Raw genomic sequence first — 15,586 nt, 5'->3', positions numbered from 1 at the left:
TCACTGTGGGGAGTTTAAATAAATAAACTCCGGCAGGCCGCTCTCACGGACTTCAACTCTTTAGGAACAATGCGGCACTATCTTCGCGTAACCAGTCTCGTTCAATATGCTCGTGCGACTTACAACAGATATACACACATTTAACAGTACAACACAAAACAAACATAAAAACACTAAATGAGCATCATCTTCACCACGGACCTAGCTTAGTCCTTATTCTATGTCGTGTTTTCACGCTAAATGTTTTAGCCTGGTCCAACAAGCTCCGCACCAATCCACACGCTAAAGTGTCTATATTAAGCTATGCAGGATTCGATGAAACAGGTTCCAAGCTTACCGATAATGAGTTGGCCATCGTGTGGAAAGGCGTGGATCTAGCGGGCCCAGTTCCTCAGCCACGAGGCCACAGCAGATCACGTCGGGGTCACCAAATTGTAAGATTCGTGTTCAAAGCTCCGGGACCCGTGGCCGCAGGAAATTCAGGATTCGAGTTAAAGTTTAACAATATTTAATGGCAAAGATAATACTCATGTAGCGTTCACGATCGTGGGGCCAGAAAGGAGGAACTTTCCACAGACGGAGTGCAGCTCCCAGGGAGCCACAGACCGGGGCTGTCTCGAGTCTCCAGACCAGTAGAACCATGTCCCCAGAACAAATGCTCGGCTATTAGTATGGTCATGCAAATGAATTCACACCTAAAGGTTAGTTCCATTGGTCAGTTCAAAGGATGCCGCCATTCTGTTCGCTACGCCAATTAGTAAACAGGCGAGGTCAAAGCTCACTCTTCCGGTCAAGGACAGGAAGTTCCCCTTCACAATAAAACCCTATTATCCTGCCTTCCGAATAAAAGCAACACATTAGGTTTCAATCGGCATCCATTTTAACTATTGTCTAAACAATAAAACATTCATTCATTCTCATGCATCATACAGTTAATCATTACATTTGTCATTAAAACAGAATAATAAAACAGTGATCCTCTCTTATGTTTCATAATACATTCCTCCAGAATATTCCTCATAATATCCCAAATTAATTATCATATCTTTCTTTATGTATTAATTTAAAACATAAACTTCTCTTATCTACATGTGCAAATATATATAAAATCCACTACAACCTAACAGCTACATGGTCCACTGGAATTACTATTGTAATAACAATGTGCAATCTGTTAGTGTAAATGTGCAATAATCACAACAATTTTTACTTTTTTAAAGTTTACTTTTAACAAGGGCTTCACATCACATTTGACCAAACAGGGCACTCAAATAACCCTGAACAATTACATGGTACTACAAGACACTGCCTAAAACACCAGGTAGCTAATAACTGTCGCTTTTCACCTCTGACTAATGTGGCGTTTCCATATCGACATCATCGCCTGTGCCCATATTAATAGTGCTATGGCAGTTACTGACATCATTTTAAATGAGTCTCCTACAAGGTTGAGGTCATTGCTTGTTTGTCTTCAGTCTCATTCAAGCAACAATTAATGTTTTCACAATCCAACATTAACAAGCATCAGTATTTAAGCCCAAAAGGAAAACACTTTTCTGATTACCTACTTAGATATTTAGTAATCTATGTGAATTCAAAAAGAAGAAGTCAGCATTAGCCATTGAGCGCCTAAAAGTGACCTATTTCACACAATTGTGCTCATCCTTACATTCCATTCCATACCCTGGTGTCATAAACTTACCCTTCAGTCTTAACCATCTGCCTTCTTCTGCTGTCACACAGCATCCCGGTTTTAGTGATCAGGATGAATCCTCTGTTGTTGATGTTGAGCTTCATTCAAGTCTAAAAATAAATATTTGTTGTTGGAGTTATTGAACTAACAGCTTTTGTCTGCAGAATATGTTTCCTCAGCTAACAGGTTATTGAATTAGAGTGTCAGTTGGCATATATATATATGTATATATATACATATATATATATATATATATATATATATATATATATATATATATATATATATGTATATATATACACCTCTAACAAGCCCGGATTTGGCTCAGTTTATCAAAAGTCTATCAAAGGTTTAATGAGTAATCTCTTGGTCCACAAGGAACCAGAGTGGCATGGGAATCAGTAACAAACAAATAATTCTGTAAACATACGTAAGTAATTCTGCTAATACAAATACAAATGAATACAAAAAAAGAGACTAGAATAAAGAATAAATCCCTCAACCACTGAGGTAAGAAAATTACATGGGTTTGTCTTTATCTATTTACAATTTGTCAAATGGCAAACAATAAATACAAATAAATAAAGCATATTCAAATATATATCAGCAAGGTAAGACAGAAGATAAACTCACAGGACAGGATGAGGAACTCCACAATGCTCCTTCATCCGTTTCAGTGCGGTTGGGCTGTCTTGACATAACACTGCTATTCATGGAGAGGTACTAGAGGAAAGCTCCCACTGGATGAGGATAGCAGTGAGGATAGAAGTGATTCTTGACATGTGGCTGAATGCAACTAAATATATAATAAACAATTCATATGCAGGACAGTTGTGGATCTTATCTGGGTATTGAACACTGGCAGCCATGCAAGAAACTTACTGTGCAGTCAAGAATCCAGAGAAAACTTGTGCTTTGGTGAGTGTTCCAGTTCATCCACAGGGTGTTTTTTAAGGGTTAAATCAGGGCTCCGTGGGCCAGACTGGGAAATATATTTTTGAATTACCTCACTTTCTAAGGGGACTAGTTTAGACCATTAAAGTACAGTGCGGTACTACTCGCCAATGTTTTTTTGTTAATTAATTCAGATTGTGTAGTACTACTTCTAAACACATGATGGTGCTATTAAGCTTTATAAATGTAGCCGCGAGAAATGACACAAACAATTTCATAATAAAACACATCTGTTGCGTCATTTATTTATTTTTTAAAGAGAACTCGCAACTTTTGTTGTAAAAAACGCTATTGAGTGAGTGTCAGAGTAAATATTAGTGTGTTTGTTCTTATAACTAATTATACTATAAACGTTATAATTATACTGTAGCATGTCATGTCGGTAATCTTATGATTGTTTGAAGTGCTTATATTTAAAGTTGTACTATTGCCACAAATTGAGATAGTTCGTCGACTTCAAGCATGGCTCAAACAGAATGTATAAGTGCAATTTCATTAACGTTTTCACACAATCACGATCGTGCAATATAACGGCACAGTATAACCGCAACAAAGTTCTTGAGCTGGTGGTTTTGTTGTGAAAGTCCGACTACCGGAAGCTGCTTGTCTCGTTTTCGCTAACTTCCGCTCTGCTGGTCTGACCCTCCGTGTCCTCCAACATTCGCGATTTGACAGCCGGCTATCTGAGGACAATATCAACAAAAAGTCATGGTTTTCGAGGAGAAGATGATCACGAATGGAGAGCCCGAGGATGTTAGTAGCTACGACATATTTAAAATAACCCTGCTAAGCCAGTAACGTTATTTTAAGCTAGCGAGCTAACAACACTGCTAACTAAGCTGTATCATCACCAGCTTACGTTAATGGTCAGAAACATGTTGAGGCTGATTCATGCAGCCTAATTAAAAATGACATTATAGTTTGTCGTTGGTAAAGCTGTCTCTCTAATTGTTGAATCTGTGATTCATGACAAAACAACTGCCTGGCGGTCACGTAACGTTATGTCTGTTTCAGGAGGAGGAAGAAGAAGAAGAGGAGGAAGACATGGTGGTATGTTCATTGCAGATCCCCACATCAGAATGAAAATATGTTTACTGCTCCTCTGTATTATTATAGGAATACGAATCTGACCGCCTTTTAATTTAATTACATTTAAATGATCAAGCATGCAAATTATTTATTTAGAATTGGCTAGAAAACACACCAGTATTCAACTAAAAAGCACGAGAAACACAAAGGTAAAAAAAAGAAGAAGTATATTTAGACGTTATTACGTGACCAGTAATAAGTGGGGGTCGTTTCAGGTCTTCTCCTTTGCAACCCTCTGGAAATGTGGCTATAAATATATGAGGCATTTTTTCTTTGTCCACAAAAAACATTGTTCAAAATGTACCGCTGGAACCCCTTTTTTTACGGCTTGTCTGAATCACACCGTTTTAAACTAAAGGAAAAAAGAGGTTGAATGTCTGTGTGGTTGTTTTTATGCAGTGCTGAATCTACTGAATGTGTCTCCCCTTTTGGAAGGACACTGAACAAGGTACGTGCTCTGAATGCTCCATTATGTGTTTCAGGATCCCCTTGAAACAATGCGACAGAAGTGTGCAGATACGGAGCACTGCGTTCACTATCGGGAGCGCCTGGAGCATTGTGAGACCAGAGTCGGCTCCCGGTCTTCAACACTGGAGGATTGTACCGAGGAGCTGTTTGACTTCCTGCATGCCCGTGACCACTGCGTAAGCATTGACATTTGCCAATTGTATCAAGCAGAAAGACTAAGGATGCACCACCCAGGGAGTCGCAGTTCATGTCGAGGGCGTTTGTTATTCGTTTTCAAATAGAATGAGTAATAATATTCTTTTGTCAAGATGAGTTCAGTTGATAAATGTGGTTTGCAAATCATGACTCATGATACAAAGTTTTAAGTAAAACATGTCAATAATTGTAGTTGTTTCACTGTCATTGCAGAATTTTCCACAGCTTTTCCTTTAACTTAAAAATATGCCCCACACCGCCCCTCCAGTTTGACGTATATTTAAATTGTAAAGATACATTTTCACAGATTTTGGGATAACTATCAAAGAAATATGTTTTTATTTATCTTAACAATTTTTGCCAAACATTTGCAAGTATGACCTGCATGTAGCAGCAACATTGGGATATTAAAATGTATTTGCTTTGTAACATGATTTTAGGCCCTTTTAGTGTACTTGCACTGTATGTAGTAACATGCATTAATTAACTTCCTCTTGTCCTCTGTAGGTGTCGGACAAACTGTTCCATTCGGTCAAATGAAGTCCTCCCTGAAGGTTGCATAACTGGCTGATGACATACTTCAAATGTTATGGGGAGAACATTGTATTAAATACATCCATATGTGGATCTGTAACTTTATATGTACACATTACTGTATCTGTATAAGTATTTAACAAGGTAGCTTGAGTCAACATTTCATTAAAGTGGATGGCTTGAAAACCTGACCTGGTGTCACAAGTTTATTTTTTGATCATATCAATTCAAATTGATAAATATGTCTAGTCAAGCTGAACCTCAATAAATGGATTACCGTGGAGATAAAGTTGATATTAAGTTGTAAGGACCTTTTGCTATGAATGCCTCATCATAATGTATCGTCAGCATACCCTCTATTCAGGACTTGTACCTCTCAAGTCAGGAAACAGGCAGGAAAAATCAGCAGGACCATCCCACCCTGGACGCAAGCAGTACCAACTCCCCCCCTCTAGTAAGCGCCGTTTGCCAAAACCACCAGACAGAACAGTTTCTTTCTACTGGCCATCACTGATGAACAATGAATCAGTCATAAAGCACTATTACCTCCTTTTCACTGTCAGTGTTGTTGTGTCTTTTTATGTTCACATACATATACTGTATATATGTATATATTGTGACGGTGTTATTTTGTGGACTGGTTCAAGGGCAGAGCAACAGGGAGGATGGGGAGGCGGACAGATGGCCATATGCCTTATCGAAACCAATACAATACTCTGTTTTTTGTTCTTCTTAATTCTTATCCAAGACACTCCCACTGTTTCTTCGTTTGTCGTCATAGTGGGCCCTGGAGAGGGGGGCATGTGTTTGCATAAATCACGATGTAATACAATGAATGAATGAAGAGATTTCGGCAGCTCACTGTGATACGTGGCTGTTGAACCCTTTTCCCAGCTTGCAAGCGGAAAGACAACTGATTCCTTGACGACTCTGTTTGTTACAATTGAATATTTGAACCACAACTCTCCTCCTGATCAAACATAGAAATATTCCACAATATATACCATTGTATATACATATATTTGTACATAGTTATACTTTGTTGTCCTTGTTTTTGTTGTTGTTTATTTTGTCTATTTCTGTGTATGTATGTTGAGAGCAATGAGAAATCCAGAGTCAAATTACTCTTACATGGCCAATAAATCTGATTGTGAAGTGGGGACAAATGATGCAATGATGTAACTTTAAAAAAATGAACACAATTGATCAAAGTGTGTCTGTTGGTGAAACGGGGCCGTTATCTTGCATCTGGTTAGACTTTGACCTCAACCTGAACTCCACAAGCACCTGAAACTTTATGCGTCAAATAAAACATTGAAATGATTTACTGATAGCACTTTGTAGTTTAACTTTATTGAAGAAATTGTACTTGCTTGATTCTTGTTGTTCTGAGTTTTGACTCATGGTTTAATGCACTTATTGTAAGTCGCTTTGGATAAAAGCGCCAGCTAAATGACACGTAATGTAATGTAATGTAACAAAATCAAATGTGGCCTGTAATACTGCTCATCCCTGCCTTTTTAAATATTTTTTATTATAGGTATTTAAAAAAAATAAAAGAGAGAGAGAGAGAGAGAGATCCTCCAGCACATACTGGTCTGCCAGCCGAGGAATGTGGAGCATTTTTTATTTTATTTATTTTGGATCGTCAAGATAAAATGGCTCCCTCGAGGCAGCGCTGGAGCCCTCTACAGTGCAGCTGAGGAACCTCCGCCCGGGTTTTCTCCTCCGGCTGCAGTGAGTTCGGCCCCTCGAGGTGAGCTCCGCTCTGAATATGAATATGTAAACAGCAAGCCGCGCCCATCTGTTGACTTTAATGCAACCACAGCGGCGGGTGATGCGTTGTTTACACCCGCCTGTTGCTTTTAGCTCCAGTTAGCCAACGGTCGAAGAAAGTGAAGAAGAAGAAGAAGAAGAAGAAGAAGAAGAAGAAGAAGAAGAAGAAGAAGAAGAAGAAGAAGAAGAAGAGAAGAAGAGAAGAAGAGAAGAAGAAGAAGAAGAAGAAGAACAAGAAGAAGAACAAGAAGAAGAACAAGAAGAAGAACAAGAACAAGAAGAACAAGAAGAGAACAAGAGAAGAAGAGAAGAACAGAAGAAGAAGAAGAGAACAAGAGAACAAGAGAAGAAGAAGAGAAGAACAGAAGAAGAAGAAGAAGAAGACGTCCGTCGTCCGTCGTCATGGACAACGTGAACCAGTTCCTGCAGGGCGCGAGGCTCGACGGCCGGACGGCGGCTCTGCTGACGGGTGCGGCGTGCGGGGCCGGAGCTCTGCTGGCGCTCGTGCACCAGGTCTACCGGCACCAGGTGGCGAAGGAGAAGATGCAGAGAGCCAGGAACCGGAGAGCCGACGGCCTGCAGCGGGCCGAGGAGGCCGTGCTGCAGTACAAGAAGTCGGTGAGGAGTTTGAGCCTCGGAGGGAAAGTTACTGCCATAGTCTATTCTCATCGCAGGCATTTCTTTTTTTTTGACTTGACGCAGCAGGTGGCGGTGCTCATCATTAACGTGTTGCTTTTAATAGACGATGTCTCGCTCCATTTAATATGCTCAATACTGCACAAATATTCTCAGTAAACTATTAGTCATGTCTGCTGTGAGTCAGTAGTTCAACACACGAGTACTTATTATTCTTGCTGGTCTGGTTTTTCTTTTATGACTTTATTGCCGGGATTAAAGTTATACAAACGTTATGAGTTTCGTCACTTTTTCCATTCATCCTGCCAGTTTTTTTTTTTAAATGCCTATTTAATGAAACATAATAGTGTGTTGCTTCCCTATGTTTCTCATCTGTGTAGAACTTTCAGGAGTGTGAATTAATTTCCAACTTGTGTGTGCGTGCGTGCGTGCGTACGTGTGTATGTTTCCGTCCTCCAGCGTCCAGGGACCGACCCTGCTCTCATCTTGGCGATGTCTCTGTCTGAGTTGACAAACAGCCTGCAGGAAGGCTTGCTGAGCCCTGAGGACGTGTTTTACTCTTACATGGAAAAGGTTCAAACCCCAAATAACACCAATCATTCTTCACATGTATCCCAGAACAATCATGTCTATAAATATTCTGTCTTTTTTTTTTTTTAATACTCTATAGAGCAGTGTTATAATTTACTGTTATCATCACAGCAAGGAATGAATCATTAACTTTACAAGGGACTTGCGTCTCCTAGTTATCAAGTAAATAATAATCCACTTGTTTGTACATTTCTTACTCGATATTCATGTTCTACTAAACCAGGATTTTGGAGGAAAGGCATACAAACCCGTCTCTACTGCTTTTTGTTTATTTTTTCCCCCCCACAGACTCTGGATGTAAACAAAGATCTGAACTGCTGCACGGGGATCCTGTTGGAGAGCTTTGACCAGCTGACATCTGTTGCTTCCAACAAGGAAGGTCTCTTGTATGGAGTTCCAGTCAGCATCAAAGAAAACTACTCGTACAAGGTATGTTACGGTTGTTCATTGCCTGCGGTCTTTAGAGCGATAGATAGCAGCAAGATAAATGAGATGGTAAAGGTTGGGCTTGGGAAAAGTGGGCGGTGGTGGGGAGGTGAAGGATCGGCATGTAACAAAACTTTGGTTTTCTTCCATCTAAGTTTCACCGATCGGTGACCAGATGGGAGGCAGCAGTGTGTGCTGTTCGGGACCGGTTGTTCTATGTGTTTACTTCGCCTGTTGTTTATTCTACACCACCAGAATCATGACTGTTCTTGCGGCGTCGTCGTTAATCTGGAGCAGCCTGCCGAGAAGGACAGCGTGATCGTGGAAGTTCTGAAGAGACAAGGAGCTATTCCCTTCGTGAAAACCAACCTGCCCCAAGCGCTATTAAAGTAAATCATTTCTCAGAGAAACTATTGGAAAGATAAGCTGTGACACAACAGAGTGCGCAATTAAATGTGTTCATTTTCTTTATTTCTTAGTTACGACTGCAGTAACCCCATCTATGGGCAGAGCCTGAACCCCCACAACCTCCAGAAGACCCCCGGGGGCTCGTCCGGCGGAGAGGGGGCCCTCGTCGGGGGAGGAGGCTCCTTGCTTGGTTTCGGCAGCGACGTGGGGGGTAGCATCCGTATTCCGTGCTCATTCTGTGGGATCTGCGGCTTAAAGCCGACGCCAGGTCGGCTGAGGTGAGCGTCTCCGCAGTAATTCACTCCACAGTCGTGGCATTTTGTGCTACGTGTTGATATTTACAATTTTGTGTCTTGTTAGTTCCCTGGGTATACAACCTATTTATAGAGGACAGAAATCAGGTAGGTTACAGGTGTATCGTCGTTGCCTGCATCGTATGTGTGGTGTCCGAAAAAATGTGGTCACCATTTTTTCATTTGTTTTCTTATGAAATTAGTGCCGTCGTGTCCCGGACCCATGGCGAGGGATGTGGACAGTCTGGCTCTGGCTATGCAGGCGTTGCTCTGTGACCACATGTTTTCTCTGGACCCCACTGTTCCACCCATTCCTTTCAATAAGCAGGTGTGTCCACCACAACAACAACAACAACAACAACAAAAATAAGTTGCATTTTAAGGGGGATTATGCACCTGACTGTTTCCTGGAGTCTCCTAGGCCAAGAAAAAGTCTGGCAAATAACCCTCTGTAAAATGAGAATTGTGGATTTTTACACTTTAATTTTTTGGGAATAGAGTTAATACCTGTTTATTAATTAAGTTTTATTGGAGGTGGTTGGCAGATTTCTGTTACCTATTGGTAATCTTGCTATTTGCAGTCTCTAAGCCAACTCGCGCCTGGCTTCAGCTACATATTTAGCATTTGCTCACAGAAGATATTCTTTTCATCTCACTCGCACCCAGAAAGCAAATAAGTGTAATTCTCCGATGTTGATGGGCATTGTTACAGCATACAATGATAATTCAAGTCCAGTTTATTAGAGCACATTTAAAAACCACATGCGTTAACAAAAGTGCTTTAACAAGAGATTAAATAAGAAACAGGAATGATCAAAGAAAGACATAGACATAAATAAGAGAATCTCAGTATGATAATAAAAGCACACCTTGATAAAATCCCAGCACAACAGTATTGCACAAACGATAAATATAAACCAGAGTTTGATCACGCCTGTCTTCATGAGGGTAATTAATAGGCTAAAGAAAATACGTGTTTTAAAGGTATTAATGGAGGGGGAACATTAACTTGTTAGTGAAAACTGTTCCACAATTAAGGGCCAGCATCTGGAAATGCTTAATCCCCTTTAGGGTTTTAGTCCTTGGAGCGGAGAGCAGTGATTGGTTATCAGCTCTGAGGGGTCGGGAGGTCGAATAGGAGATCAGAGATGTAGCCTGGTGGTCCATGCAGTTTTTTAAAAGCAAATAAAAGAATCCTATAATCCATTCACTTTACTGATAGCTGCTGAACAGCAGTCAGAGCCGGGGAGATACGGTCTCATCATGTTCATCGGGTCGTCTCCTCTTACAGTGAGTGAGGGAAGGAAAGTGGTGAAAACTCCCGTGGGTTTTGCAGCCTGTTGTTTACAAAATGTTCACTCTGGGGCAATGTGCACTTTAATGAGTTCATGAGATTCACCAATACAATGTGCAGGGGCAACAACAGTTTCTGTCCCTTTGACAGCAAACAAACCACATAATGTGCAAACACACTTTAAAGTTTGATTTCAAAGGGCCATGAGTAGATAAAGCTCAGGCCCGTTTTAAGCTCACAAATTAAAGCTTTAGTTCATCGTCAGTAGCGGTTCACCCATTCTTTTTACCGTGCCTTAATTAACCTAGATGAGGAGAACGAAGCTCAAGCCCAAAGATAAACAGAAAAGCTTCCTTTCCACAAATATGTCATAGATATGTAGATGCAGATGTCCCCCTCAATGATCTGACCCAATGAACATGTCTTGTCCTCAGATATACCAGAGCTCCAAACCTCTCAGGATTGGTTACCTAGAAAGCGACGGCTACACCCAACCGTCTCCTAGCATGACCCGGGGCATCAGAGAGGTCAAAGCTCTGTTGGAGCAAGCAGGGCACACTGTAAGACGCACACACACACACACACGCACGCACACACACACACACACACACACACACACACCACATGATCTACGGCCACATGAAATAAGTGATGGGAGCTTTTGAGTTTAATACAGTTACTTTTTTCCCTCTCTGTCCTTTGTGCCTGTAGTTGGTGCCCTACAGTCCTCTGAAGATCAACTACGTTTTACATGATCTTCTTATCAGGGGTATCCTAGCAGACGGAGGGACCAGCCTGATTAAGAAACTGTGAGTTAAAATTCCCTTTTAAGACGCCAGTTATTCAATCAGTGTAGTCCTCGTTAATTACCTGGATTAAGTCATTTTATAATTGTGTGTAATTGAATGCAAAACATAGGAAACTTTGCACACGCATCACGAGTGGTGAGGATTGTCATCTGATATGAGCGCTTCAAGATAATTAATTGGCGCAACAACATTAACTAATTAAAAGAGCAGACAGCAGAATACCATGAGGAAAATGTCATGGAAATATGGCACTCAGTAGTATCAAAGTCATCTCAAAGGCGATGTAATCATTGCGAGAGGCCGTGTGAAGGCGTGGTAACACATAGTTTAACAAATGTTTGATGTCTTTTGTTCTGTTGTGTGCCAACGATCCCTTATTGTATCTCTTGAAGGGAGGGGGGCCCTCTGGACCCTTGTCTCAGACCTCAGGTTATACCGTACTATTTTCCTACATGGTTGAAGAAAACCCTCTCATTCCTCCTCAAGCCCCTGGTGAGTTCCCCACATGCATAAATACAGACCAAACACAATATAATTCTTCCTCAGTGAGTCCGATATTGGTATAAATACTTCCTTTTCAGCTCTTTTATACAACAACTGTGTGATTGAACACTTGGAGTGTGTTTTTAAGTCTTGCTTGTTTTCGGCAGTCTCCGCGTGTCTCTGCCAGCTTCCATTCCATCTGTGGAGTCGGGTGAGAAAGCTGTTTGGCCCTTCTGGTTTTGTCGCTCACGCGTTGCATAAATGACACAAACATCCTCCGATTCTTTTTCTGCCTTGTTTTTTTAGATCTGTTCAAAATCTGTGGAAGCAGCACGCCGCCGTCGAGGTACTGGTAGTTGTCAGCTCAAGATGCTTGTGCACGAATGAATGAATGAATGAACGCATACATTGGGGACATTGGATTCTCTTGTATTTCCACAAGGACTACATTCATGAAACTGTGTCAGAGTGGAGAAGACTCAACATAGACGTGCTGCTGTGCCCTATGATCGGACCAGCCTTCAACTTCGACTACTGCGGCAGGATTACCAGTACGGAACAGTTATATATTATATTATATTTGTGTGTGTGTGTGTGTGTGTGTGTGTATGTGTGTGATACGAGATATAATACTGTCCATCTATCCATCCGTTTTCTATATTTTATTAGTGTTGATTAGAGATGTTCTGTCTTTGCTGATAGTTTCTGTAAATCATATCTTGCTGTTATTACCATAGCAACTGAACTGTTGCAGCGAAAGAGCTCTGCAGCAATCTACCTGCATGATACTCACGATAACTATCAAGCCCAGTGACACTGAATAACCTGTTGCTATTCTCTGTACTTCCAGGTGTCCTTTCTTACACCATACTTTACAATCTCCTCACCTTTCCCGCCGGCGTCGTTCCCGTTTCCACGGTGACAGCAGAGGATGAGGAGGAACTGAGGCACTACGAGGGCATTTTTAAGGACCACTGGGACAAGCTGTTCAAACAGGTAAGAAAAGGGAGAGATCACTGATAACAAAGGATATGATACGGTAGTTGGTATGACACAGCCCAAAAAAATACTATCATTGTGAAACTTTTAGGTTTTTTTCTGGAAGCTGTAATGTGTGTTAGCCTATTTTCTCCGTTCCCCCCACAACTTGACCAGCGAATGGCACTGTCTAGAACCAGTGTTTGGTTGGTCCATTCTGGGCTACTGTATTACATTACTGCCAGTAAATCCTCCCAAAATATTACGTACTGTTCCTTCAATAACACTTTTGTGTTGCTGGCAGTGTCTCATTCATTTTCAAGACATCAACTTGTTTTATAATCACTTTTCATATTTCTTTGATGTAGAGTAGAGCTCACGATGCACATTTTTGTGCCAATAAATAACTTCAGATATTCTAATATGAAATTATATCAGTAGATTGCTGCTGATTTGTAACTCCAAGCATCCAGATAATGACTTACGGGGCACCCTTCTGGCCGGGCCCCTGAACTTCAGCCTGTGGCCGTTTCGGCTTCTATCTTCTAACCGTAGTTCCACAGCTGGTCAGTAGATGGAGGCAGACGACTGTGGCACTGGTGGGTTTGCTGACTGTTGGCTGACTGGCTGTTGCTGTTTGTGTTGAAGGCTGTCACCGGAGGCGAGGGTCTGCCCGTGGCGGTGCAGTGTATCGCCCTGCCGTGGCAGGACGAGCTCTGCCTGCGCTTCATGAAGGAGGTGGAACAACTGGTCAAACAGAGCCGAAAGTAAAGCCTGGGGGCCACAGGTGGGACTGCTCCCTTCAAGGGCTTCAGGAGTAAATGGCAATACCTGTTAAGGGCATTAAAACAAAATATAGTGTGAGTTAAAGTTAACACAAATCAAGATTGCACTAGAAAATGGAGTTGCGTATTTGAAAATGTTTGTTTTGTTATGGCCATAACACAGATTTGATACATTTTGACTGTGAAACTGTTAAATGTAATAATCATGTTATTGTTCTTTTAATTCATTCATTAACAAATTTTAATTAACATATCGGTTCATTTGTATTGTACATTTAACATAAACTTAGGCATGATTAGATGTGTCGTTATGTTTGGTGTTTGGACATAGGAAGGTATGAAATATGCCACGTCCTTGTTGTGTTTTTCCTCCGCTGGCTTTGTTTAATATTTCATGCAATATAGCGTGAACGGACACGACATGCTTTTCGAAGAATCTCCATTAGGCAAAAGAGGCACCGCAAGCACGTGCGGAAAATAGTTTAGGAAATTAGGATTTACGTGACTAAATAAAGTATTGTCTCCTAAATCTATAATTGTCTCTTTCCAAGAACTGACAGCTTTCTGTGACGCGATGAACGAGAATGAAATAAAGTAATTGATTTCTCAGAGGAGCCGCTGCTGTTATTTGTTTCCTCAATAGAAATGTGGAAATTAGTTTTTTCGGGACTTAGTACAAGTCGTCTTTTTGTGATTTCCTTTTTTAAACCTGCACAGCTGACATGTTGTCGTTGTTGAATGTTTACCGGACTGACTTTAAAAAGCGCGATGCACCTTCAAGACATCTGTGAGGGCACAACATCGCTGCCTTCACCCTCTTTATCTTCATCCTCCACCTCTCCATCACTGTGCCCGAGATGAGCGCAGATCATTTTCATTCCTATTGTGAGCGATTGTTGCACTGATGCCCATAACAGGAAACAGAAACGAGATAAAGGTGACTAATGACTCATGGCGCCTCCATCTCCAAGGCCAGCGCACCATGTCGTCATATTGTGATTACCCCGCGCTATTGTAAATATGTGTTTCTGTTGGGTTTACATAAATTTACATACGTTTTTAAAAAAACTCTCCTTGGATGGGAAACCATTAGGGACAATGTTAGTGTTTTCCATTACAATCGGCCACGTTTGCACTGCTGTCTCATTGAATGGAAATGGCAGTGTGCGAGCGGTAGAGGAAGGAGGGCACATTAGACGAGGAGGGGAGCTGGAATTGAGAGGTTGTTCTTAGCATTATCTGTGGCACATAGAGAGAGAGAGAGTGTGGCTCTCGCTGTGCCACTCAGTCAGGGAGCATTAAGCCTTAAGAGGCAGTGAAGAGACTCGGGTCTTCAGAGGGAACTTGACATTGTTCATAAATCCCTCAGGAGCTGAGACAGTAGCAATGACAAGTACACACACACACGCACAAAGTCGGTCTTTAAATTGCCCCCATTCAATACATTTAACAATTACAATATTGGCCGTTGTGTGTATAATATCACACATCAAAATCAATTTAAACGTTATTAATATACTGTAGCACTTACAACACATCACAGCGCAAGTGATAGAGTGCAAAACACTCAGGTTGCCAAATGAAATGTGCATATTTAAAAGAAACTCATCTAAACTCAGGTTCTTGCACTTATTTCTAATATGTTATTTCAGTTGGCGCAGCACGTTATAAATATTCATCAACATTTTAAAAGATGACGTGAGAAATCTAGTCTAACTGGTTTAATTTGATAATCCAATCCTTTGTGAGTCGTTTTTTTTTAAATTCAGTTATTCATATCAATCGCTATTAAAAGGTGAAGTTGCTCCACCTCCCTGTGAAGAAAACAGACCTCAGACGAGCAGATAGAAGGAACTCCATCCGACACCACAGAGACGCATGATTTTAACAAAACAGTCACGTGACTTTAAACGTCTAAAACATGTCGGGCTGTGATGAAAATGTGAGATTGTTAGTTTTTATTAACGCCTGTGATTTCCCTGTTATGACATGTTAAAAATGTTCCCTGTGGGAGAAAAAGGCATATTTCATAAACGACGGTGAGTCACGTTTACATATTAATACGAGCTCATTCATTGGTGATAAAGGACAAAGACGACGTGTTACATTTGTACATTACATTAGTCTACTGTATATGTGGGCGTGTGTGTGCATATGCACCTGTAATATAATAG

General features: G+C 41.0%; 2 protein-coding genes across 2 annotated transcripts; both read left to right on the top strand.

The window, feature by feature from the left end:
• The first annotated feature begins 3,246 nt into the window (after positions 1 to 3,246).
• LOC117729580 (cytochrome b-c1 complex subunit 6, mitochondrial) lies at positions 3,247 to 5,124 on the top strand. The gene is made up of 4 exons (XM_034530798.1): positions 3,247 to 3,400; positions 3,662 to 3,697; positions 4,219 to 4,380; positions 4,907 to 5,124. The coding sequence occupies exons 1-4, from the start codon at positions 3,356 to 3,358 to the stop codon at positions 4,937 to 4,939; spliced, it is 276 nt and encodes a 91-aa protein (XP_034386689.1). The 5' UTR covers positions 3,247 to 3,355; the 3' UTR covers positions 4,940 to 5,124.
• Positions 5,125 to 6,739: 1,615 nt separating this feature from the next.
• Positions 6,740 to 14,023, top strand: LOC117730081 (vitamin D3 hydroxylase-associated protein). Its single transcript, XM_034531577.1, has 15 exons — positions 6,740 to 7,327; positions 7,805 to 7,918; positions 8,225 to 8,365; positions 8,618 to 8,751; positions 8,842 to 9,048; positions 9,131 to 9,171; positions 9,267 to 9,391; positions 10,792 to 10,917; positions 11,069 to 11,166; positions 11,559 to 11,658; positions 11,817 to 11,860; positions 11,956 to 11,995; positions 12,092 to 12,200; positions 12,500 to 12,645; positions 13,276 to 14,023. The coding sequence occupies exons 1-15, from the start codon at positions 7,112 to 7,114 to the stop codon at positions 13,396 to 13,398; spliced, it is 1,764 nt and encodes a 587-aa protein (XP_034387468.1). The 5' UTR covers positions 6,740 to 7,111; the 3' UTR covers positions 13,399 to 14,023.
• Positions 14,024 to 15,586: the final 1,563 nt, after the last annotated feature.

Source organism: Cyclopterus lumpus, chromosome 4 (assembly GCF_009769545.1).
Source record: "Cyclopterus lumpus isolate fCycLum1 chromosome 4, fCycLum1.pri, whole genome shotgun sequence".
In the NCBI taxonomy this organism is placed as follows: domain Eukaryota; kingdom Metazoa; phylum Chordata; class Actinopteri; order Perciformes; family Cyclopteridae; genus Cyclopterus; species Cyclopterus lumpus.
This window is presented reverse-complemented; position numbering and strand designations above follow the sequence as displayed.

Excerpts from the sequence above, each read along its gene's own strand:
- LOC117730081 (XM_034531577.1), top strand. The coding sequence starts at position 7,112 with ATGGACAACGTGAACCAGTTCCTGCAGGGCGCGAGGCTCGACGGCCGG. Across the intron at positions 9,392-10,791 it reads CCATTCCTTTCAATAAGCAG|ATATACCAGAGCTCCAAACC; the intron begins GTGTGTCCACCA and ends TCTTGTCCTCAG. Across the intron at positions 12,201-12,499 it reads CTACTGCGGCAGGATTACCA|GTGTCCTTTCTTACACCATA; the intron begins GTACGGAACAGT and ends CTGTACTTCCAG.
- LOC117729580 (XM_034530798.1), top strand. The coding sequence starts at position 3,356 with ATGGTTTTCGAGGAGAAGATGATCACGAATGGAGAGCCCGAGGAT. Across the intron at positions 3,698-4,218 it reads AAGAGGAGGAAGACATGGTG|GATCCCCTTGAAACAATGCG; the intron begins GTATGTTCATTG and ends TATGTGTTTCAG. Across the intron at positions 4,381-4,906 it reads TGCATGCCCGTGACCACTGC|GTGTCGGACAAACTGTTCCA; the intron begins GTAAGCATTGAC and ends TGTCCTCTGTAG.